We start from the raw sequence: 24,329 nt of genomic DNA, 5'->3' as shown, positions 1-24,329 counted from the left end.
GAAGTTTCTGTTGTAGAACAATGACTTTCAAAGTAAGGGCTGCACAATTAAATCAGAAATAACACAGATTTTTTTTTTCCAATTTTGTTACATAGGGTGGTATTCAGGCCCGTAGCGAGGGGGGGGTTTTAGGGGTTCAAACCCCCCCCGAAATTTTTCAGGTTAAAAAAAATAAACCTCGTTTACTCATGAATTTTAACTGGTTTACTAATGAACCTGGGCCCAGCTGGCTCTTCTCCTGCCGGCGGCAGGAGAAGGGGAGGAGGCTGCGGGTGAAGCAGCTTCGGGGCCGCTTCGTCCTCCGCCTCCCTGGGCCAAGCCGGCTTTTCTGCCTTAAGGGAAGGGGCCACGAGCTGCGTGCATCCGCAGAGCAAAGCCAGGCGGAGCAGCAGCCGCGTCCCCGGTATGGTGCGCCTCCTGAGCCTCTGCCTGTCAGGGCGGGGACTCCATGGGCTTCCCGGCAAGGCAAGGAGCAGAGGGAGGGGGTCAGTGCGGAGGGAGCGAGCGAGGGGTCTCCTTCCACCAGGGAAGCACCCTCCTCCTTCTCCTTCACTGGGAAAGAACCCCCTCCCTTCACTCACTCACTCACTCACTCACTCACTCACTCTCTCTCACACACACACACACACACACAGAGAGAGAGAGATCATCTTTGATTTTGGGCTGCATGGCTGTGTTCCAGAAGCATTCTCTCCTGATGTTCTCTCTTTGGTTCCATCCTTCCTTGTCTTTTTCCTTCCCTCCCTCCCTCTTTCTCTTTTTCGTTCCTTCTTTCCTTCCTTCCCTCTTTCACTTTTTTATTTCCTTCTCTCCTTCCTTCTCTACCTTTCTTTCCTTTTCTCCTTCCCTCCTTCTTTCCCTCTCTCTCCCTCCTTCTCTCCTTCCTTCAGTCTCTACCCTTCTTTCTTTCTTTCTTTCCTTATTTCTCTCCTTCCCTCCTTTTCCCCTTCTTCTTTTCCTTTTTTTCCTATCTTTCTCTCCCTCCTTCTCCCCTTCCTTCATTCTCTACCCTTCTTTCTTTCCTTCTTTCTTTCCTTCTTTCTCTCCTTCCCCTTCTTTCTTTCCCTCTTTCTTTCTCTCTTTATCTCCCTTCTTCTCCCTCCTTCTCACCTCCCTTCATTCTCTACCCTTCTTTCTTTCCTTTCCTCCTCCTTCCCTTCTTCTTTCCCTCTTTTCTTCTCTCCTTCCTTCTCTACCCTTCTTTCTTTCCTTCTTTCTCTCCTTCCCCTTCTTTCTTTCCCTCTTTCTCTCTCTCTTTATCTCCCTTCTTCTCCCTCCTTCTCCCCTTCCTTAATTACCCTTCTTTCTTTCCTTCCCCCTTCTTCCCTTCTTCTTTCTCTCTTTATTTCTCTCCTCTCTTCTCTACCCTTCTTTCTTTCCTTCTTTCTCTCCTTCCCCCTTCTTTCCCTCTTTCTTTCTATTTCTCTCCCTCCTTCTCGCCTTCCTTCTCTACTTTTCTTTCTTTCCTTCTTTCTCTCCTTCCCTCCTTCTTTGCCTCCTTCTCTCCCTCCTTCTTTCTTTCCTTCCTTCTTTCCCCCTTTCTGTGTATATGTTTTGTGTGTGTGTATGCATAGATATGTGTTTGTGTGTGTGTGTGTGTGTGTGTGTGTGGTTTTGCGCATGTATTGTAATGTATTTTTTGGGGGAGGTTGCTTTTTAAGTCTCTTCCACTGTGTTTTTCAGTGTTTTTATGAGTGATAGTCACTTGTTGGCCTGATAGATGTATGTTGTCCAAATTTGGTGTCAATTCGTCCAGTGGTTTTTGAGTTATGTTAATCTCACAAACAAACATTACATTTTTATTTATATAGATTTTTCAAATTATAATCCAGCCCTCCAACAGTTTGAGGGACCGTGACCCGGCCCTCTGTTTGAAAAGTTTGAGGACCCCTGACCTAGAGCTTCGGATAGCTTCTGTTCAACCATCTCAAAGCTCCCTGCTTGAGCAGTAATGGCAGGATCATCAGCATAGATGAAACTTTCTGTCCCTTCTGGCAGTGGCTTATCCCCATGCTAAGTCTATGAGACGCAAAAAATTAAGAGTCCCTCCACAACTGCAAGCACTATCTCAAGCAAATATTGACAATTTATTCACACTGTCATTACTTGCAGCAATAGCCGATGTAGCAAAACAACCATGTTGGGGGGGGGGGGGGGGAGGTGTTGAATGCTCTTATTAAGGAGGCCAGACTTGGTGGAGGTGGTTGACAGGGGCGGAGCTGCAGTCTATTGAAGGCTGCTCTGCCCCTGCTGTGCTCTTTGCTTCAGCGTTTCAACTCCCCCCCCCCCGAAATTTTAACACCTCCCCCTGAAATTTTCAAAACCTCCCCCCCTGAAATTTTCAACCCCCCCCCTGTGAAATTTTCAAAACTCGCCCCCCCCCAAATTTTCAAAACTCCCCCCCCCCCCCCCCGAAATTTTCAACCCTCCCCGAAATTTTTTTCTGGCTACGGCCCTGGTGGTATTTGTAGTTCACCTACATCCAGGAGTTGTAGTTCACCTACATCCAGAGAGCACTGTGGACACACTACCCCATGACCAACAGAAAAAAAAACCCTGAGTTTTCTGATGGTCTTTGGCGACCCCTATGACACTCCTTCGTGACCCCCCGAGGGGTCCCGACCCCCAGATTGAGAAACACTGGTATAAAGGAATATATCATCCGCATACCTAACCCAGAACCGCTTTGAGAAAAAAAGAGGGGTATAAATAAACATAATGGGGTATAAATAAACATAACAAGCGTTTGGCTAAGCAATGCAACTAATTAAGGAAGACGGTAATTGAACATAGGAACGGCACAATGACTATGAGAATGGATCTGACTTTAACGGAGGCGTTATATATGTTGTTTGTTGATTTGTCTTGTCTGAGGTTAATTGTTGTGGAACGACGTCGTCGTCCCTGTTATTGTATTGCTGTGTTTTAATTGCACTGTAAACCGCATTGAGTCGCCTGTCAAGGGCTGAAAAATGCGGTATAAAAGTGAAGCAAATAAATAAATAAATAAATAAATAAATAATTGTATTATTAATATTAATAATAATAATAATAATAATAATAATAATTGTAGTCATTGATAATAATGTTAAATCATATATCGCTTTTATTACATTAGTAAATTTATCTCCCATGTCCAGTTCTTGTATTAATATCTTAAAGAAATCCCAATTTAGGTTATCAAAAGCCTTCTCTGCGTCCAAGGCTAGTATGGCAAATTCTTTTTGATGATTCTGTTCATAATAATGATAATAATGTTGAAGAGGACTGGACTCTGTGATGTTCTACTAGAGACTTCTCTCCGGTTTGATGCCAATGGTTTAGCCTCATATCTGTCCAATTATTCCTTCCCATTTGCATCCATTCTAACACACTCTCAGCTTACAGCGACGGGAAAAAATACTAAGAACTAAATAGTTCTTCTGAACGTCCTGTTTTCTTACTGGCGCAATGGGCGATGGAAGGGGCTCCATGGTGAGATAGTCTGACACGAAGCGGGCGCAGCCATCCCAATTGTACAATTCCGAGTAGAGCAGCAGAGTCGGGCGCACCGTCGTACTCACAAATTTCTGCCAAAATAATAAAAGGCATCAGTTGTGACTTGTAAGCCAATTTAGTAGGCCATTCAAGGTGGCCAATTGCAACATTCACACTTGCAACCAACAGACAAAAGTTCTTTTTCCCACCTTGGACACCATTCCACAAGTATATAAACCCCAGTATGCTGATGACAACGTCGTCTGTGCGCATTCAGAAGAAGACCTACAAGCCACTCTAAACACCTTCGCAGAAGAATACAAAAAGCTCGGCCTGTCATTAAACATCAGCAAAACCAAAGTGCTCTTCCAGCAAAGGGCACCAGCCAATCTTTCTCCAATGCCGGAGATACAGCTTAATGGTGTAACATTAGAAAATGTTGATCATTTCCGCTACCTTGGCAGCCACCTCTCCACCAAAGTCAACATCGACATCGAAATACATTCATCGCCTGAGCTCTGCAAGTGCAGCATTTTCCCGAATGAAGCAGAGAGCGTTTAAGGACATCTGTAGGGAGACCAAGGTGCTTGTTTATAAAGTTATTGTCCTCCCAACCCCGCTATACGCCTGCGAGACGTGGACTGTCTACAGACGTCACATGCAACTCCTGGAGCCATTCCATCATCGCTGCCTCTGAAAAAAATCCTGCAAATCTCTTGGGAAGAAAAGTGGACAAAATGTCAGGGTGCTGGAAGAAGCAAAGGCCACCAGCATTGAAGCGATGGTCCTCCGCCATCAACTCCGCTGGACCAGCCACATTGTCCGGATGCCCAACCACTGTCTCCAAAAGCAGTTGCTCTACTCCGAACTCAAGAACGGAAAATGGAATGTTGGAGGAGAGGGAAAGAAATTTAAACATGGGCTCAAAGTCAACCTTAAAAACTCTGGCATAGACACGGAGAACTGGGAAGCCTTGGCCCTTGAGCGCTCCAGTTGGAGGTCAGCTGTGACCAGCAGTGCTGCAGAATTTGAAGAGGCACAAATGGAGGGCGAAAGAGAGAAACATGGAAAGAGGAAGGCACGTCAAGCCAACCCCGACTGGGACCGCCTTCCACCTGGAAACCAATGCCCTCACTGCGGGAGAAGATGCAGGTCAAAAATAGGGCTCCACAGTCACCTACAGACCCACCGCCAGGATACTACACTTGGAGGACCATCATCCTTGGACTATGAGGGATCGCCTAAGTAAATAAGTAAGTAATATAAACTCCACTCGCCTAGTTTCCAACAGACCTCACAACCTCTGAGGATGCCTGCTATACATACTTTACTTAGGCGATCCCTCATTGGATGACTAAGATGGTCTTCCTTGATGACTATTTTTGTGGGTTCGTAGGTGGCTGTGAGCCCTATTCTTGACCCGCATCTTCTCCCACAGTGAGGGCATTGGTTTCCAGGTGGAAGGTGGTCCCGGTCGGGGTTGGCTTGACGCGCCTTCCTCCTGGCACGTTTCTCTCTTTCACCCTCCACTCGTGCCTCCTCGAAATCTGCAGCACTGCTGGTCACAGCTGACCTCCAGCTGGAGCGCTCAAGGGCCAGGGCTTCCCAGTTCTCAGTGTCTATGCCAGAGATTTTAAGGTTGGCTTTGAGGCCATCTTTAAATCTCTTTTCCTGTCCACCAACATTCTGTTTCTGTTCTTAAGTTCAGAGTAGAGCAACTGCTTTGGGAGACGGTGGTCAGGCATCCGGACAACGTGGCCAGCTCAGCGGAGTTGATGTTGGAGGACCATTGCTTCAATGCTGGTGGTCTTTGCTTCTTCCAGCACGCCGACGTTTGTCTGCCTGTCTTCGCAAGAGATTTGCAGGATTTTCCAGAGGCAGCGCTGATGGAATCGTTCCAGGATTTGCATGTGATATCTGTAGACAGTCCACGTTTTGCAGGCATAGAGCAGGATTGGGAGGACAATAGCTTTATAGACAAGCACCTTGGTATCCCTACTAGGCCTGGGTAACAACGCAAAAATTTGTTTCTAAAATCGATTTGTATTTGGGGGGTTTTTGCGTTTCGATATTTAAAATAATTACAAAACTTTCCTTTAAAAAAGTTCAGTATTTACGAAATTTCGTTAATATTAAGGAATCGAAAATGGAAAATTAACAATGCTTGCCCTGTTGTGGAGCAAACACAGCCACAGGACAGGGACAAACGCACACACACAGGCACACAAGGGTCTTTTCTTTTTTTAGAATATTTTTTGAATTTTTTGAAGAATAAAAGAAAGATATTTTTCAGAAATATTTAAAAATGGAAAATTAAATATTAATGGAAAATTAAATGCTTGCCCTGTTGTGGAGAGAACACAACCACAGGACAGGGACAAACGCACACACACAGGCACACAAGGGTCTTTTCTTTTTTTAGAATATTTTTTGAATTTTTTGAAGAATAAAAGAAAGATATTTTTCAGAAATATTTAAAAATGGAAAATTAAATATTAATGGAAAATTAAATGCTTGCCCTGTTGTGGAGCGAACACAACCACAGGACAGGGACAAACTCACACACACAGGCACACAAGGGTCTTTTCTTTTTTTAGAATATTTTTTGAATTTTTTTGAAGAATAAAAGAAAGATATTTTTCAGAAATATTTAAAAATGGAAAATTAAATATTAATGGAAAATTAAATGCTTGCCCTGTTGTGGAGAGAACACAACCACAGGACAGGGACAAACTCACACACACAGGCACACAAGGGTCTTTTCTTTTTTTAGAATATTTTTTGAATTTTTTGAAGAATAAAAGAAAGATATTTTTCAGAAATATTTAAAAATGGAAAATTAAATATTAATGGAAAATTAAATGCTTGCCCTGTTGTGGAGAGAACACAACCACAGGACAGGGACAAACTCACACACACAGGCACACAAGGGTCTTTTCTTTTTTTAGAATATTTTTTGAATTTTTTTGAAGAATAAAAGAAAGATATTTTTCAGAAATATTTAAAAATGGAAAATTAAATATTAATGGAAAATTAAATGCTTGCCCTGTTGTGGAGAGAACACAACTACAGGACAGGGACAAACTCACACACACAGGCACACAAGGGTCTTTTCTTTTTTTAGAATATTTTTTGAATTTTTTGAAGAATAAAAGAAAGATATTTTTCAGAAATATTTAAAAATGGAAAATTAAATATTAATGGAAAATTAACAATGCTTGCCCTGTTGTGGAGCGAACACAACCACAGGACAGGGACAAACTCACACACACAGGCACACAAGGGTCTTTTCTTTTTTTAGAATATTTTTTGAATTTTTTGAAGAATAAAAGAAAGATATTTTTCAGAAATATTTAAAAATGGAAAATTAAATATTAATGGAAAATTAACAATGCTTGCCCTGTTGTGGAGCGAACACAACCACAGGACAGGGACAAACTCACACACACAGGCACACAAGGGTCTTTTCTTTTTTTAGAATATTTTTTGAATTTTTTGAAGAATAAAAGAAAGATATTTTTCAGAAATATTTAAAAATGCTTGCCCTGTTGTGGAGCGAATGGCAAAGCCTCCCCGCTGCTCCCAGCCCAAGGAATGAATGAATGCAAGCAATGAATGAATGCAAGCAATGAATGAATGCAAGCAATGAATGAATGCAAGCAAGCCAAGCCTCCCTCCCGAACCTCCCGTCTCCTTGCCTTCCCCAGCAATGAGCAATGCAGCCACGCGGAGCCGCTTTTAAAGGGCAGCCCGCCCAATCACAATCAGCCACGGTGCTTGGGAGCGCAGGATTGGCTCCCCTCGCACCCAGCATCCTCCATCCCTAAAACGTCATTTCCGAAACGGGCGGAAGCCCGTAAAAAAGATGGAGGATGCCGTTTCGATATTGAAAAACACTTCCGGGTTTGAAAATATGTTTTGTAATCGTTTTGTAATTGCTAAAAATAACGAATATTTAACGAATTACAAAATTAACGAACGAAACCGCCCAGGCCTAATCCCTACGGATGTCCCGGTCCTGAAACACTCTTTGCTTCATTCAGGAAAATGCTGCACTCGCAGAGCTCAGGCGGTGTTGTATTTCGGTGTCGATGTTGACTTTGTTGGAGAGGTGGCTGCCAAGGGAGCGGAAATGGTCAACATTTTCTAATGTTACACCATTAAGTTGTATCTCTGTTATAGATGTGGGTGAAACGTCAGGAAATAATGCTTCTGGAACATGGCCATATAGCTTTGAAAACTCACAGCAACCCAGTGATTCTGGCCAGCAAAGCCTTCGACAACACAATTAATCTATTATCCCCAATTTTTCCTTTTTCCTTCCCATGTCCCTCCATCTCTTCCTTCCCTAGTAAACGTGTAATAAAAATTATTTTGGGTGGGGAAAGACCTTAATATCAGCCCTACCCCACTCACTTACTTCCACGCCACATTCGTTTATGGGATGGAGAAAGAGCGGCTCACGGTCCGGGCAGAGGTGGGCATACTGGCGGTGAAAGTTGTCGGCCACTTGCAAGACCAGCTGTTCCTTGGGCGTATTGGTCCGGTAAGACTCCGGGAGGTTGGAGGTGTCCACGGATTTCCAGTCAAACTCACTGTGCAAAGAAAGGAAGAAAGAAGGCAATGCAGAAAATGCAACACAATCGAATCACTCTCGGCAGATGGCCATCCAGCCACAGAGTCCAAATACTGGAATCTATATATATATGAATGCTCGGCGCATAATGAGTACCTTAAAAACGAAAGAACCAGTGAACGAAATCACACCAAATTTGGCAACAACACAAGGAGTGACCATCACTCAAAAAATTATGATTTTGTCATTTGGGAGTTGTAGTTGCTGGGATTTATAGTTCACCTACAATCAAAGAGCATTCTGAACTCCACCAACGATGGAATTGAACCAAACTTGGCACACAGAACTCCCATGACCAACAGAAAATACTGGAAGGGTTTGATGGGCATTGACCTTGAGTTTGAGAGTTGTAGTTCACCTACATCTAGAGAGCACTGTGGACACAAACAATGATAGATCTGGACCAAACTTGGCACGGATATTCCAAATGTTCAAATATGAATACAGATGGAGTTTGGGGAAAATAGACCTTGATATTGGGGAGTTGTAGTTGTTGGGATTTATAGTTCACCTACAATCAAAGAGCATTCTGAACTCCATCAATGATGGAATTGAACCAAACTTGGCACACAGAACTCCCGTGACCAACAGAAAACACTAGAAGGGTTTGATGGGCATTGACCTTGAGTTTGAGAGTTGTAGTTCACCTACATCTAGAGAGCACTGTGGACACAAACAATGATAGATCTGGACCAAACTTGGCACAAATATTCCAAATGTTCAAATATGAATACAGATGGAGTTTGGGGAAAATAGACCTTGATATTGGGGAGTTGTAGTTACTGGGATTTATAGTTCATCTACCATCAAAGAGCATTCTAAACTCTATCAACGATGGAATTGAACCAAACTTGGCACACAGAACTCCCGTGACCAACAGAAAACACTAGAAGGGTTTGATGGGCATTGACCTTGAGTTTGAGAGTTGTAGTTCACCTACATCTAGAGAGCACTGTGGACACAAACAATGATAGATCTGGACCAAACTTGGCAAAATATTCCAAATGTTCAAATATGAATACAGATGGAGTTTGGGGAAAATAGACCTTGATATTGGGGAGTTGTAGTTACTGGGATTTATAGTTCATCTACCATCAAAGAGCATTCTAAACTCCACCAACGATGGAATTGAACCAAACTTGGCACACAGAACTCCCATGACCAACAGAAAAAACTGGAAGGGTTTGATGGGCATTGCCCTTGAGTTTGGGAGTTGTAGTTCACCTACATCTAGAGAGCACTGTGGACACAAACAATGATGGATCTGGACCAAACCTGGCACGGATATTCTAAATGTTCAAATATGAATACAGATGGAGTTTGGGGAAAATAGACCTTGATATTAGGGAGTTGTAGTTACTGGGATGTATAGTTCACCTACAATAAAAGAGCATTATGAACCACACCAGTGAGAGAATTGGGCCAAACTTCCCACAGAGAACTCCCATGACCAACAGAAAATACTTAAGGCCATGCAGTCCAACTCCCTTCACCAGGGCAAGAAAACATAATCAAAGCCCTCCTGACAAAGAGCCATCCAGCCATAGATAGATAGATAGATAGATAGATAGATATTATTTACACAGAGAGAGATATAGTATCATAGATTTGAAAGAGACTCCTAAAGAAGGACAATTATATGTTGCATGTTCCAGAGTAGGCAAACCACATCAACAATGACAAAGAAACAAGAAGAAATACTGTTTACCCACAAGCATAAATAAATTACATGTATTAGAAACCAACACTTTCTCATTACTTTATTTTCCAGATAACTAGACTGGGCCACAGCAACGCGTGGCAGGGGACAGCTAGTACTAGCTAAAAGTATCCAAAGCAGTCATGACGGCCTACTACTCCTGGCTCGAGAGCAGTATGTGTGAAAAAGATCAAGGGTCTGGAGAACAAGCCCTATGAAGAGCGGCTTAAAGAGCTGGGCATGTTTACCCTTCCGAAAAGAAGGCTGAGAGGAGACATGATGGCCTACAACTCCTGGCTCGAGAGCAGGACATGTGAAAAAGTTCTTGGAGTCCTCGTGGACAACAAGTTAAACATGAGCCAACAATGTGATGATGCTAAAAAAGGCAACGGGATTTTGGCCTCTATAGTGTCTAGATCCACGGAAGTCATGCTACCCCATGCTCTATTCTGCCTTGGTTAGACCACACCTGGAATATTGTGTCCAATTCTGGGTACCACAATTGAAGAGAGTTATTAACACGCTGGAATGTGTCCAGAGGAGGGCGACTCAAATGATCAAGGGTCTGGAGAACAAGCCCTATGAGGAGTGGCTTAAAGAGCTGGGCATGTTTACCCTTCAGAAAAGAAGACTGAGAGGAGACATGATGGCCTACAACTCCTGGCTCGAGAGCAGGACATGTGAAAATGTTCTTGGGAGTCCTCGTGGACAACAAGTTAAACATGAGCCAACAATGTGATGCTGCAACTAAAAAAACCAATGGGATTTTGGCCTCTATAGTGTCTAGATCTAGGGAAGTCATGCTCCTTATGCTCTATTATGTCTTGGTTAGACCACACCTGGAATATTGTTTCCAGTTCTGTGCGCCACATTTGAAAGGATATATTGACAAGCTGGAATGTGTCCAGAGGAGGGTGACTAAAATGATCAAGAGTCTGAAGAACAAGCCCTATGAGGAGCGGCTTAAAGAGCTGGGCAAGTTTAGCCTGAAGAAGAGAAGGCTGAGAGGAGACATGATGGCCTACAACTCCTGGCTCGAGAGCAGGACATGTGAAAAAGATCTTGGGAGTCCTCGTGGACAACAAGTTAAACATGAGCCAACAATGTGATGCTGATGCGAAAAAGACCAACAGGATTTTGGCCTCTATAGTGTCTAGATCTAGGGAAGTCATGCTCCCCATGCTCTATTCCGCCTTGGTTAGACCACACCTGGAATATTGTTTCCAATTCTGGGCACCACATTTGAAGCGAGATGTTGACAGGCAGGAATGTGTCCAGAGGAGGGTGACTAAAAAGATCAAGGGTCTGGAGAACAATCCCTATGAGAAGCGGCTTAAAGAGCTGGGTATGTTTACCTTTCAGAAAATAAGGCCGAGAGGAGACATGATGGCCTACAACTCCTGGCTCAAGAGCAGTACATGTGAAAAAGATCTTGGAGTCCTCGCGAACAAGAAGTTAAACATGAGCCAACAATGTGATGCTGATGCTAAAAAGGCCAACGGGATTTTGGCCTCTATGGTGTTTAGATCCAGGGAAGTCATGCTCACCATGCTTTGGTTAGACCACACCTGGAATATTGTGTCCAATTCTGGGCACTACAATTGAAGAGAGATATTGACAAGCTGGAATGTGTCCAGAGGAGGGCGCCTAAAATGATCAAGGGTCTGGAGAACAAGCCCTATGAGGAGCGGCTTAAAGTGCTGGGCATGTTTAGCCTGAAGAAGAGAAGGCTGAGAGGAGATGTGATAGCCATGTATAAATATGTGAGAGGAAGCCACAGGGAGGAGGGAGTGAACTTGTTTTCTGCTTCCCTGGAGACTAGGATGCTGAACAATGGCTTCAAACTACAAGAAAGGAGATTCCATCTGAACCTCCATCCAGAGGAGGGCAACTCAAATGATCAAGAGTCTGGAGAACAAGCCCTATGAGGAGTGGCTTAAAGAGCTCGGCATGTTTACCCTTCAGAAAAGAAGACTGAGAGGAGACGTGATGGCCTACAACTCCTGGCTCGAGAGCAGGACATGTGAAAAAGATCTTGGAGTCCTCGTGGACAACAAGTTAAACATGAGCCAACAATGTGATGTGGTGGCAAAAAAAGCCAACGGGATTTTGGCCTCTATAGTGTCTAGATCCACGGAAGTCATGCTCCCCATGCTCTATTCCGCCTTGGTTAGACCACACCTGGAATATTGTGTCCAATTCTGGGCACCACATTTGAAGCGAGATGTTGACAGGCTGGAATGTGTCCAGAGGAGGGTGACTAAAAAGATCAAGGGTCTGGAGAACAATCCCTATGAGAAGCGGCTTAAAGAGCTGGGTATGTTTACCTTTCAGAAAATAAGGCCGAGAGGAGACATGATGGCCTACAACTCCTGGCTCAAGAGCAGTACATGTGAAAAAGATCTTGGAGTCCTCGCGAACAAGAAATTAAACATGAGCCAACAATGTGATGCTGATGCTAAAAAGACCAACGGGATTTTGGCCTCTATGGTGTTTAGATCCAGGGAAGTCATGCTCACCATGCTTTGGTTAGACCACACCTGGAATATTGTGTCCAATTCTGGGCACCACAATTGAAGAGAGATATTGACAAGCTGGAATGTGTCCAGAGGAGGGCGACTCAAATGATCAAGGGTCTGGAGAACAAGCCCTATGAGGAGCGGCTTAAGGAGCTGGGCATGTTTAGCCTGAAGAAGAGAAGGCTGAGAGGAGACATGATGGCCATGTATAAATATGTGAGAGGAAATCGTAGAGGAGGGAGCAAGCTTCCTTTCTGCTTCCCTGGAGACTAGGACGCAATGGAGCAATGGCTTCAAACTACAAGAGAGGAGATTCCGTCTGAACATGAGGAAGAACTTCCTGACTGTGAGAGCCGTTCAGCAGTGGAACTCTCTGCCCCGGAGTGTGGTGGAGGCTCCTTCTTTGGAAGCTTTTAAACAGAGGCTGGATGGCCATCTGTTGGGGGTGATTTGAATGTAATATTCTTGCTTCTTGGCAGAATGGGGTTGGACTGGATGGCCCATGGGGTCTGCATCAATAGGATTATAGTGTCTAGATCTAGGGAAGTCTTTTGGAATGAACTATTCAAAGTAGAACCAGCAGGTGGAGGGTTTGCCTTGGCCATCTAAACCTTCCTAATGCCTCGACCCCTTAATCCGGTTCCTCGTGTTGTGATGACGCTCAAACATAACATTATTATCGTTGCTACTTCATAACTGCGATTTTGCTATTGTTATGAATCGTCATGTAAAGATCTGATATGTAGGATGTATTTTCATTCACTGGACCAAATTTGGCACAAATACCCCATACAACCAAATTTGAATAATGGTGGGGTTAGGTGGACATTGATTTTGACATTTGGGAGTTGTAGTTGCTGGGATTTATAGTTCACCTACAATCAAAGAGCATTCTGAACTCCAGCAATGATGGAATTGAACCAATATTGGCACACAGGACTCCCCTGACCAACAGAACACACTAGAAAGGTTTGGTGGGCATTGACCTTGAGTTTGGGAGTTGTAGTTCACCTATATCCAGAGAGCACTGTGGACTTAAGTAATGATGGATCTGGACAAAACTTGGCAAGAAAACTCAATATGCCCAAATGTGAATAATGAAGTTTGAGAAAAATAGACCTTGATATTTGGGAGTTGTAGTTGCTGGGATTTATAGTTCACCTACCATCAAAGAGCATCTTGAACTCCATCAATGATGGAATTGAACCAATCTTGGCACAAAGAAGAGCATTCTGAACTCCACCAATGATGGAATTGAACCAAACTTGGCACACAGAGCTTCCATGACCAACAGAAAATACTGGAAGGGGTTGGTGGGCATTGACCTTGAGTTTGGGAGTTGTAGTTCACCTATATCCAGAGAGCACTGTGGACTTAAGTAATGATGGATCTGGACAAAACTTGGCAAGAAAACTCAATATGTCCAAATGTGAATAATGAAGTTTGAGAAAAATAGACCTTGACATTTGGGAGTTGTAGTTGCTGGGATTTATAGTTCACCTACAATCAAAGGGCATCTTGAACTCCATCAATGATGGAATTGAACCAATCTTGGCACACAGAACTCCCATGACCAACAGAAAATACTGGAAGGGTTTGGTGGGCAGTGACCTTGAGTTGGAGAGTTGTAGTTCATCTACATCCAGAGAGCACTTTGGACTCAAACAATGATGGATCTGGACCAAACTTGGCACAAATACTCAATATGCCCAAATGTGAATATTGGTGGATTTTGGGGGAAATAGACCTTGAGATTTGGGTGTTGTTGCTGCTGGGAGTTATAGTTCACCTACAATAAAACAACAAATAAAAAGTGAAAGAAGGAAGGAGGGAGAGAGGGAAGGAAGAAGAGAAGGGATAAAAAGAGAGAAAGAGGGAGGGAAGTAAAGAAAGAAAGAAAAAAAGAAAAAAGGAAAGAGAGAAGGTAGGATGGAACCAAAGAGCAAAGGAAGGGAGGAAAGAAACAGGTAGAGAAGGAAGAAAGAAGGGAAAGAGGAAAGAAAAGAAAAAGAGGGAAGGAAGGAAGGAAGGAAGGAAGGAGAAAAGGAGGGAAGGAAAGCAGAAAAGAAGGAATGAATGAATGAAGGAAGGAAGGAAGGAAGGAAGGAGAGAAGGAAATAAAAGTGAAAGAAAGAAGGAAGGAGAGAAGGGATAAAAAGAGAGAAAGAGGGAGGGAAGGAAAGAAGGAAAGAAAGAAAGAAAGAAAGAAAGAAAGAAAGAAAGATGGAACCAAAGAGCAAAGGAAGGGAGGAAAGAAACAGGTAGAGAAGGAAGAAAGAAGAAGGGAAAGAGGAAGGGAAAGAAAAAGAGGGAAGGAAGGAAGGAAGGAAGGAAGGAAGGAAGGAAGGAAGGAGAAAAGGAGGGAGAGAAGGAGGGAAGGAAAGAAGAAAAGAAGGAAGGAAGGAAGGAAGGAAGGAAGGAGAGAAGGAAATAAAAAATGAAAGAAGGAAGGAGGAAGAGAGGGAAGGAAGGAGAGAAGGAACAAAAGAGAGAAAGAGGGAGAGAAGGAAGGAAAGAGAGAAGGTAGGATGGAACCAAAGAGCAAAGGAAGGGAGGAAAGAAACAGGTAGAGAAGGAAGAAAGAAGAAGGGAAAGAGGAAGGGAAAGAAAAAGAGGGAAGGAAGGAAGGAAGGAAGGAAGGAAGGAAGGAAGGAAGGAAGGAGAAAAGGAGGGAGAGAAGGAGGGAAGGAAAGAAGAAAAGAAGGAAGGAAGGAAGGAAGGAAGGAAGGAAGGAAGGAGAGAAGGAAATAAAAAGTGAAAGAAGGAAGGAGGGAGAGAGGGAAGGAAGGAGAGAAGGAACAAAAGAGAGAAAGAGGGAGAGAAGGAAGGAAAGAGAGAAGGTAGGATGGAACCAAAGAGCAAAGGAAAGGAGGAAAGAAACAGGTAGAGAAGGAAGAAAGAAGAAGGGAAAGAGGAAGGGAAAGAAAAAGAGGGAAGGAAGGAAGGAAGGAAGGAAGGAAGGAAGGAAGGAAGGAGAAAAGGAGGGAGAGAAGGAGGGAAGGAAAGAAGAAAAGAAGGAAGGAAGGAAGGAAGGAAGGAAGGGAAGGAAGGAAGGAGAGAAGGAAATAAAAAGTGAAAGAAGGAAGGAGGGAGAGAGGGAAGGAAGGAGAGAAGGAACAAAAGAGAGAAAGAGGGAGAGAAGGAAGGAAAGAGAGAAGGTAGGATGGAACCAAAGAGCAAAGGAAGGGAGGAAAGAAACAGGTAGAGAAGGAAGAAAGAAGAAGGGAAAGAGGAAGGGAAAGAAAAAGAGGGAAGGAAGGAAGGAAGGAAGGAAGGAAGGAAGGAAGGAAGGAAGGAGAAAAGGAGGGAGAGAAGGAGGGAAGGAAAGAAGAAAAGAAGGAAGGAAGGAAGGAAGGAAGGAGAGAAGGAAATAAAAAGTGAAAGAAGGAAGGAGGGAGAGAGGGAAGGAAGGAGAGAAGGAACAAAAGAGAGAAAGAGGGAGAGAAGGAAGGAAAGAGAGAAGGTAGGATGGAACCAAAGAGCAAAGGAAGGGAGGAAAGAAACAGGTAGAGAAGGAAGAAAGAAGAAGGGAAAGAGGAAGGGAAAGAAAAAGAGGGAAGGAAGGAAGGAAGGAAGGAAGGAAGGAAGGAAGGAAGGAAGGAAGGAGAAAAGGAGGGAGAGAAGGAGGGAAGGAAAGAAGAAAAGAAGGAAGGAAGGAAGGAAGGAAGGAGAGAAGAAAATAAAAAGTGAAAGAAGGAAGGAGGGAGAGAGGGAAGGAAGGAGAGAAGGAACAAAAGAGAGAAAGAGGGAGAGAAGGAAGGAAAGAGAGAAGGTAGGATGGAACCAAAGAGCAAAGGAAGGGAGGAAAGAAACAGGTAGAGAAGGAAGGAAGAAGAAGGGAAAGAGGAAGGAAAAGAAAAAGAGGGAAGGAAGGAAGGAAGGAAGGAAGGAGAGAAAGAGGGAGGGAAGGTTAGTCACAGCAACGCGTGGTGGGTGCAGCTAGTTTAACATAGTTTCTGCCACAGAAACAAAGTTTCTGGAGTAGAACAACTACTTTCAAAGTAAGGACCACACCATTAAACAGGAAATAATGCTTTCAAAGCAGGAACAGAAACTTTTTCGAATACAGTTACATAATGCAATCCTCCCTCCTTTTCCTCCCTTTCTCCTCTCCTTCCTCCTTACTATAAAACTTCAGGGATATGGACTTGGATCTGGGAGAGCTGCTCCTCCAAGTCTTGGACTTCATCGCTGAGATTGAAAGAACTCAGCTCATCGTCTTCCTCCTCCTCCTCCTCTTCTTCTCCTTGGAGTCCGTAGCTTTCTTCGCTTGTATCCATTTCGCTGCCGGTCCTTTGCAAAACCTAGGGAGCGAAAGCCTGTAGGAATCAAAGGAAGGGTTCTCTTGTCATATATTTGAATATTTTGATGTTTTAAGGATGCAACAGGTTTATTTATTTTTTGTCGTATCAGAAGCAAATTAAGAACACGGCTATAATGTATAGAAAAAAACATAAACTTGACATTATACTAATTTTCCTTCAAGGAACTGTCTTCAAAGGTATTTTCTCCTGACATTTCACCTGCATCTATGGCAAGCATCCTCAGTTATTGAGGTCTGTTGGAAGTAGGAAAATGGGTTTATATATCTGTGGAATGACCAGGGTGGGACAAAGGACTGTTGTCTGCTGGAGCTAGGTGTGAATGCTTCAACTGACCACCTTGATTAGCACCTGATGAACCAACCTGATACTGTAAATCATCACCTCTTCCTGAGAAAAAAAAGTATTATATCGCAAAGGATTACCACTTCACCTGCTTCATAGGAAACCTGCTACAAAACAGGAGCTTTTTTGTTGAGTCCCAGGGCCAGAGAAGCAGATGGCGGAAACAGGAGAACGGCCTGCCTCAGGGGAGCGTGCTTGCTCCATCCATGTTCAACATCTACACAAATGACCAGCCACTGCCAGAAGGGACGGAGAGCTTCATCTATGCTGACGATCGTGCCATCACTGCTCTAGCAGAGAGCTTTGAAATCCCACACACAAACATTACATTTTTATTTATACTAGCCGTCCACTGCCACACGTTGCTGTGGCCCAGTCTGTGTACATTTGTTTTGTGTGTTTGCATTATGTGTATATTTGTGTGTGTTATACACACAAATATACAAAGTTGAAGTACTTTGGCCACATCATGAGGAGACAGCAAAGCCTAGAGAAGACTATTATGCTGGGGAAAGTGGAAGGCAAAAGGAAGAGGGGCCGACCAAGGGCAAGATGGATGGGTGGCATCCTTGAAGTGACTGGACTGACCTTGAAGGAGCTGGGGGTGGTGACGGCCGACAGGGAGCTCTGGCGTGGGCTGGTCCATAAGGTCACGAAGAGTCTGAGACGACTGAACGAATTAACAACAATATACACATATGTGCTATGTGTATATCAGTGTGTATATATTTGTATAGATAGGTGTGTTTGCGCATATATATATATATATATATATATATATTAGGCTTGGGTAACCACGGAAAAATTTGGTTCTAAACTCGTTTTGCTTTTAGGGGGCCCTTGCGTTTCGTTTTTTTTTTAATAATTCCAAAATTTTCCTTTTAAAAATTTCGAAATATACGAAGTTTTGTATAATTACGAATCGATTCGTTAATTGCGGACGCAACTGCACAATATGCTAAAAAAACCTCCAAATGGGACAGGGGGAACTTCTGAAGCTTCCCTCTCCCTCTGTTGTTGACTGTTGGTGTGATAAAACAAACAACAACTATAAAACTTGCACCAGACATGTGAAAATAATTACGAAATAATTACGAAATAATTACGAAATAATTACAAAATAATTACAAAATAATTACGAAATAAATTGAAAAAATTGTTTCGAATCTAATTTACTCCTCACACTATTTCTGCATGGCTCAATATCAGATCGTAAGCTAATTTAAATACAAATTAATAACTAATTACGAAATTAATGAACGAAACCGCCCAAGCCTAATGTGCATATGAGTGTGTATATATTTGTATAGATGTGTATATAGGTGTGTTTGCATATATATATATATATATATTTGTGTGCATTTGTTGTAATGTATTTTTTTTTTTGCTTTTTAAGTCTCTTCCGCTGTGTTTTTCAGTGTTTTTATGAGTGATGGTCACTCGTTGGCCTGAGAGGTGTCTTGTGTCCGAATCTGGTGTCAATTCGTCCAGTGTGTTTTGTTTTTTTTAGTTATGTTAATTCCACAAATGAACATTAAGGAGAATTGGGTCACAAAATATTATGTGTGTTTACGTGTGTGTGTGGTTTTGCACAAGCATTGTAACGTATTTTGTATTTCTTTAAGTCTCTTCCACTGTGTTTTTCATAAAATTCATTGTCAGGATATATATATATATATATATATATATATATATATATATATTCATTCTCTATCCTGCCCCTTGATATCTCCCACATCATAATCTCTTCCAGTGTTCCTGTTGGAGAGGCCATTCAGGAACGTCAACAAACACTGAGAAGCAGGACAGAAAGGAAGGAAGGGCTGGAGGTTGTGTTTCATCAGGTCAAGCTGCCCTTCGATGTTGTTGTTTTTTTGTGCTGGGAGATAACAAGGCAAGAATAGGGCCTCTAGCACATCCTTTATCTCAGTTGATTTAGGAGGAAAATATGACAATTATGCACCAAGGTTAAGCTGGTAGCCTGCAAGGGCTTCCTTGGGCAATGGAGACCTTCCTGAGAAAGACAGAAAATAGCCATCTGGATGTCCCTTCTCTAGTTGGGCAAAGGATGCCACCCAGAATTGGCCATGGAGAGGGCAAATGGGCAAGTCTTCTCTTATATTCACACTCAGAACAGACTGAATGCCCAAGAGTCCTTTTCTCTTCTTCCTTCCTTCCTTCCTCCCTTTCTTTCCCTCCTTCCTTTCGTGCAATCCTTTCCTTTTCCTTTTCCTCCGTCCCTCCCACTCTCCCTTCCTTCTTTCCTTCCTTCCTTCCTTCCTTCCTTCCTTCCTTCCTTCCTTCCTTCCTTCCTCATCCCTCCATCTCCATTTCTTCTTCTTCTTCCTTCCTTCCTTCCTTCCTTCCTTCGTTTTTCATCTCTCCATCTCCTCCCTTTCTCCTTCCTTTTTATATCTTCATCTCCATCTCCTCCTTCTCCTTCCTTTCTTTTTCATTTCTCCATCTCATTTTCCTTCATTGGTTTTTTTTCATTTCTCCATCTCCTTCCTTCCTTCCTTCCTCATCCCTCCATCTCCATCTCTTCTTCTTCCTTGCTTGCTTCCTTCCTTCATTTTTCATCTCTCCATCTCCTCCCTTTCTCCTTCCTTTTTATATCTCCATCTCCTCCTTCTTCCTTTCTTTTTCATTTCTCCATCTCATTCTCCTTCCTTGGTTTTTTTTTCATTTCTCCATCTCCTTCCTTTCTTCCTTTTTCATCCCTCCATCTCCATTTCATTTTCTTTCCCTTCCTTCCTTCCTTCCTTCCTTCCTTCCTTCCTTCCTTCCTCATCTCTCCATCTCCCCTTCTCCTTCCTTCTCCATTTCTCCATCTCCTTCCTCTCTTCCTTTTTTATCCCTTGATCGCCATCTTATTTTCTTGTCCTTCTTTCATTTCTCCATCTCCACCCTTTCTCCTCCCTTTTTATATCTCCATCTCCATCTCCACCCTTTCTTTTTCATCTCTTTATCTCCTCCTCCTCCTTTCTTCCTTTTTCATCTCTCCATCTCCCCTTCTCCTTCCATCTCAATTTCTCCATCTCCTTCCTTTCTTCCTTTTTCATCCCTCCATCTCCACCTCATTTTCTTGTCCTTCCTTCCTTCCTTCCTTCCTTCCTTCCTTCCTTCCTTCCTCATCTCTCTATCTCCACCCTTTCTCCTTCCTTTTTACATCTTCATTTCCATCTCTTCCTTCGCCTTCCTTTCTTTTTCATCTCTCCATCTCCTCCTCTTCCTTCCTTCCTTCCTTCCTTCCTTCCATCCTTCCTTCTTTCTTTCCTTCCTTCCTTCCTTCCTTCCTTCCTTCCTTCCTTCTTCATCTCTCCATCTCCCCTTCTCCTTCCATCTCCATTTCTCCATCTCCTTCCTTTCTCCCTTTTTCATCCCTCCATCTCCACCTCATTTTCTTGTTCTTCCTTCCTTCTTCATCTCTTCATCTCCACCCTTTCTCCTTCCTTTTTACATCTTCATTTCCATCTCTTCCTTCTCCTTCCTTTCTTTTTCATCTCTCCATCTCCTCCTCTTCCTTCCTTCCTTCCTTCTTCATCTCTCCCCTTCTCCTTCCATCTCCATTTCTCCATCTCCTTCCTTTCCTCCTTTTTCATCCCTCCATCTCCATCTCATTTTCTTGTCCTTCCTTCCTTCCTTCCTTCCTTCCTTCCTTCCTTCCTTCCTTTTTCATCTCTCCATCTCCACCCTTTCTCCTTCCTTTTTACATCTTCATTTCCATCTCCTCCTTCTCCTTCCAAAATTTGATTACTAGAGGTAGTTGGAAGGAGCTTCCTTTCTGGGAGTTGTAGTTCACTCACAACCAGAGAAACTGTGACCTCAACCAATGATGGACCTGGACCACATTTAGCACCCAGAACCCCATGACTAACCCAACCTACTGGAGGGGTTTGAGGGGAATGACTCACCATAGTGGGAGTTGTAGTTTACCCTGCAGCCGGAGAGTACACTGAATGATGCATCCAGATGATGCATCCAGAACAAGCTTTAAGAACGGATGGAGTTTCTCAGGGTTAACCTGACACGATGTGAGTTCTAGTTCCCCCACAACTTTATGCATTTGAGACAATTAAGAAAATTGACTTTTTCAAATAACCCAGGCAACCAAGCTAGTAATATAATATAATATAATATAATATAATATAATATAATATAATATAATATAATACTATAATATGTGCTGGAGAGCTCCTAAGGATCCAACATAGTAGTTATTCCCAAATTTCAAAAATCACATTTGCTTTTGGGAATATATTTTCCCCAAATATCTCCATGGATGGTTAAAGACATGGTTGACAAACCCGTGGATACGGAGTCCCGAACCCGTGGATATGGAGTCCCTGAGAAGGTCGTCTTCTTCCAACTTCAACCCAAAGATGTGCATCAACCAACCCTTTATCCCTTCTCTATAGACTTACCTTCAAATCCTGTAGCCTTCTGTTCCAGGCTCTTAGGTCTGTTGTCAGTTCTCTCCATGGCAACCCTGACAGCTGCAAGGGATTCTGGGAAATGTAGTCAACCAGGACATCAGTGGGAAAAGCAAGTAAGTTTGGAGAAAGGTACCATTTGGATTGCAACTCTCAGGGTCTCTTCAATGAGAGTTCGAACTAAAAAGCAAACTTTTTCCAAACTTTAGAGATTGGTGCATGCTAGAGGGGAAGTATTGATATTAGAATATTATTAATAATAATAATAATAATGATAATAATAATAATAATAATTTTATTTATGTCCGGCTTCTCTCCCCAAATTGACTTGGAGCAACTTACAACAATGTGATGTCGAAGGCTTTCATGGCCGGAATCATTGGATTGCTGTGAGTTTTCCGGGCTGTCTGGCCCTGTTGCAGAAGCATTCTCTCCTGACATTTTGCCCACATCTATAGAAGGCGTCCTCGGAGGTTAGGAAGTCAGTTGGAAACAATAATAATAATAATAATAATAATAATAATAATACTGTATTTATACCCCACCACCATCTCTCCAAGCGTCTTGGAGCAGCTTACATGAGGCCAAGCCCAACAACACATCAATCAAAACAACAAGCAATAAGCGAAATAAACAATACAATTAATATAACTCACACATAAACAAAGCACACAATGATTTTAAAGCCTAGTAAGGGTTTATATATCTGTGGAATAATGCCCAGGGTGGGAGAAAGACCTCTTGTCTGTTGGAGGCAAGTGTGCATGTTGCAATTGGCTGCCTTGATTAGCATTGAATGGCTTTGCAGCTTCAAAGCTTGCCTGCTTCCCCTAGGCAATCCTTTGTTGGGAGGTGTTAGCTGCCCCTGATTGTTTCCTGTCTGGAATACCCCTGTTTTTTAAGTGTTTCTCTTTATTTACTGTCCTGATTTTAGAGTTTTTAAAATACTGGTCACCAAATTTTGTCCATTTTCATTCCCTCCTGACGTTTCGCCTGCATCTGTGGCTAATGGTATCTTCAAACATTCGGTTGGAAATGAGGCAAGTGGAGTGTATATATATCTGTGGAATAATGTCCAGGGTGGGAGAAAAAAAAATCCTATCTGTTTGAATGTTGCAATGAGCAAGTTTGAATAGCATTGAGGATCCATGAAGCTGCAAAGTCAATCAGAGATGGTATCTGCATAGAGGTAGCCTGAAGAAACAGGAGATCTCCAGACAACGAACAACTAAATGCCAGTTAACACCTCCCAAACAGAGGATACCTCCAGGTAACAGATGTCAGGCTACCTCTATGCAAATACCCTCACCGATTGACTTTGCAGCTGCAAGGCTACTCAATGCTATTCAAGCTTGCTCATTGCAATATCGACACTTGCTTCAAACAGACATAGGTTCTTTCTCCCACCCTAGGCATTATTCCACTGGTATATATACACAGACAAGGGTTCTTTCCACACTCTGGACACTCCACAGATATATATACACTCCACTTGCTTCACTACCTCTATGCAGATACCCTCACTGATTAACTTTGCAGCTGTGTGGCTCTTCAAGCTTGCTAATTGCAATATTGACACTTGCTTCAAACAAATGAGGTTCTCTCTTCCACCCTAGGCATTATTCCACTGGTATATATACACTCCACTTGCTTCACTACCTCTATGCAAATGCCCTCAGTGATTGACTTTGCAGCTTCATGGCTACTCGATGCTATTTAAGCTTGCTAATTGCAACATTCTCACTTGTGTTAGAAAAGGGTTCTTTCCCCACTCTGGACATTCACATACACACATTCCACTTGCTTCACTACCTCTATGCAAATGCCCTCACCAATTGACTTTGCAGCTGCAAGGCTGCACAATGCTATTCAAGCTTACTAATTGCAACATTCACACTTGTGTTAGATAAGGGTTCTTTCCCCACTCTGGACATTCACACATACACATTCCACTTGCTTCACTACCTCTAATCAGATACCTTCACTGATTGACTTTGCAGCTTCGTGGCTACTCAATGCTATTAAAGCTTGCTAATTGCAACATTGGCACTTGTTTCAAACAGACAAAGGTTCTTTCTCCCACCCTAGGCATTATTCCACTGGTATATGTACACTCCACTTGCTTCACTACCTTTATGAAGATACCCTCACTGATTGACTTTGCAGTTTCATGGCTAGTTTATGTTATTCAAGCTTGCTCATTGCAACACTGACACTTGCTTCAAACAGTCGAGAGTTTGTTCTCCCACCCTGGACATATATACACTCCATTTGCATCGTTCCCAACAGAACCTCTGAAGATGCCATTAGCCACAGATGGAGGCGAAACATCAGGAGAGAATGCTACAGGAACATGGCCACACAGCCCAAAAAAACTACAGTGATTCTGGCCATGAATGCTTTTGACAGCTTTGTTACTGCTGTGTTTTCCCCTCCAATAATCTCTTTAGAAAGCTAAACTTGGAAAGCTAGATTTGTAGTTTTGGACAGCAATGGAAATAGATAAACATCAGATGTGTAATTGCCCTTTGAATATGAAACTGGGGATGTATAATTGCATTCACTAAAGGAAATTCAAGAGAAAGATCCCCAAATTTTGCAGAATCTCACATTTTCCAGGGTGGAGATACCAAACTTCTCTGAAGCTTGCCATAGAATGCAATTCTATTCTCATATAATGCCCTTCCAAATGAGAATGCTCCATGTGGAAGTGCATTATAGGAGTCTACACTGACTATATAATGCCGTTCCAAACTTCATGACACGGCAATGCTGACCCAGCTGAAACCAAGCCAAGATGGGATCCCATTTCTGTTGCCTGGGATGGTCCTGAATGAGCCAAACTCAAGCTGCAGGGGAAAAGAAACTCTGCCCAGCAAGGAAGTCCCCCAGCTGCTG

General features: G+C 42.9%; 1 protein-coding gene across 1 annotated transcript in view; it reads right to left on the bottom strand.

Moving 5' to 3' along the window:
* Positions 1-16,646, bottom strand: part of DRC7 (dynein regulatory complex subunit 7) — a 72,043-nt gene extending 55,397 nt beyond the window's left edge. Inside the window, exons 1-3 of the mRNA XM_067470990.1 lie at positions 16,457-16,646; positions 7,898-8,072; positions 3,444-3,569 (exon numbers count right to left, since the gene is read on the bottom strand). Coding sequence (XP_067327091.1) covers positions 3,444-3,569; positions 7,898-8,072; positions 16,457-16,611 — 456 coding nt within the window. The 5' untranslated portion in view covers positions 16,612-16,646. The remainder of the gene's footprint in view (positions 1-3,443; positions 3,570-7,897; positions 8,073-16,456) is intronic.
* Positions 16,647-24,329: the final 7,683 nt, after the last annotated feature.

The sequence above is a fragment of the Anolis sagrei genome, chromosome 8, assembly GCF_037176765.1.
Source record: "Anolis sagrei isolate rAnoSag1 chromosome 8, rAnoSag1.mat, whole genome shotgun sequence".
In the NCBI taxonomy this organism is placed as follows: domain Eukaryota; kingdom Metazoa; phylum Chordata; class Lepidosauria; order Squamata; family Dactyloidae; genus Anolis; species Anolis sagrei.
Note: the sequence above shows the minus strand (reverse complement) of the source record. Positions and strands in the feature narration are given on the sequence as shown.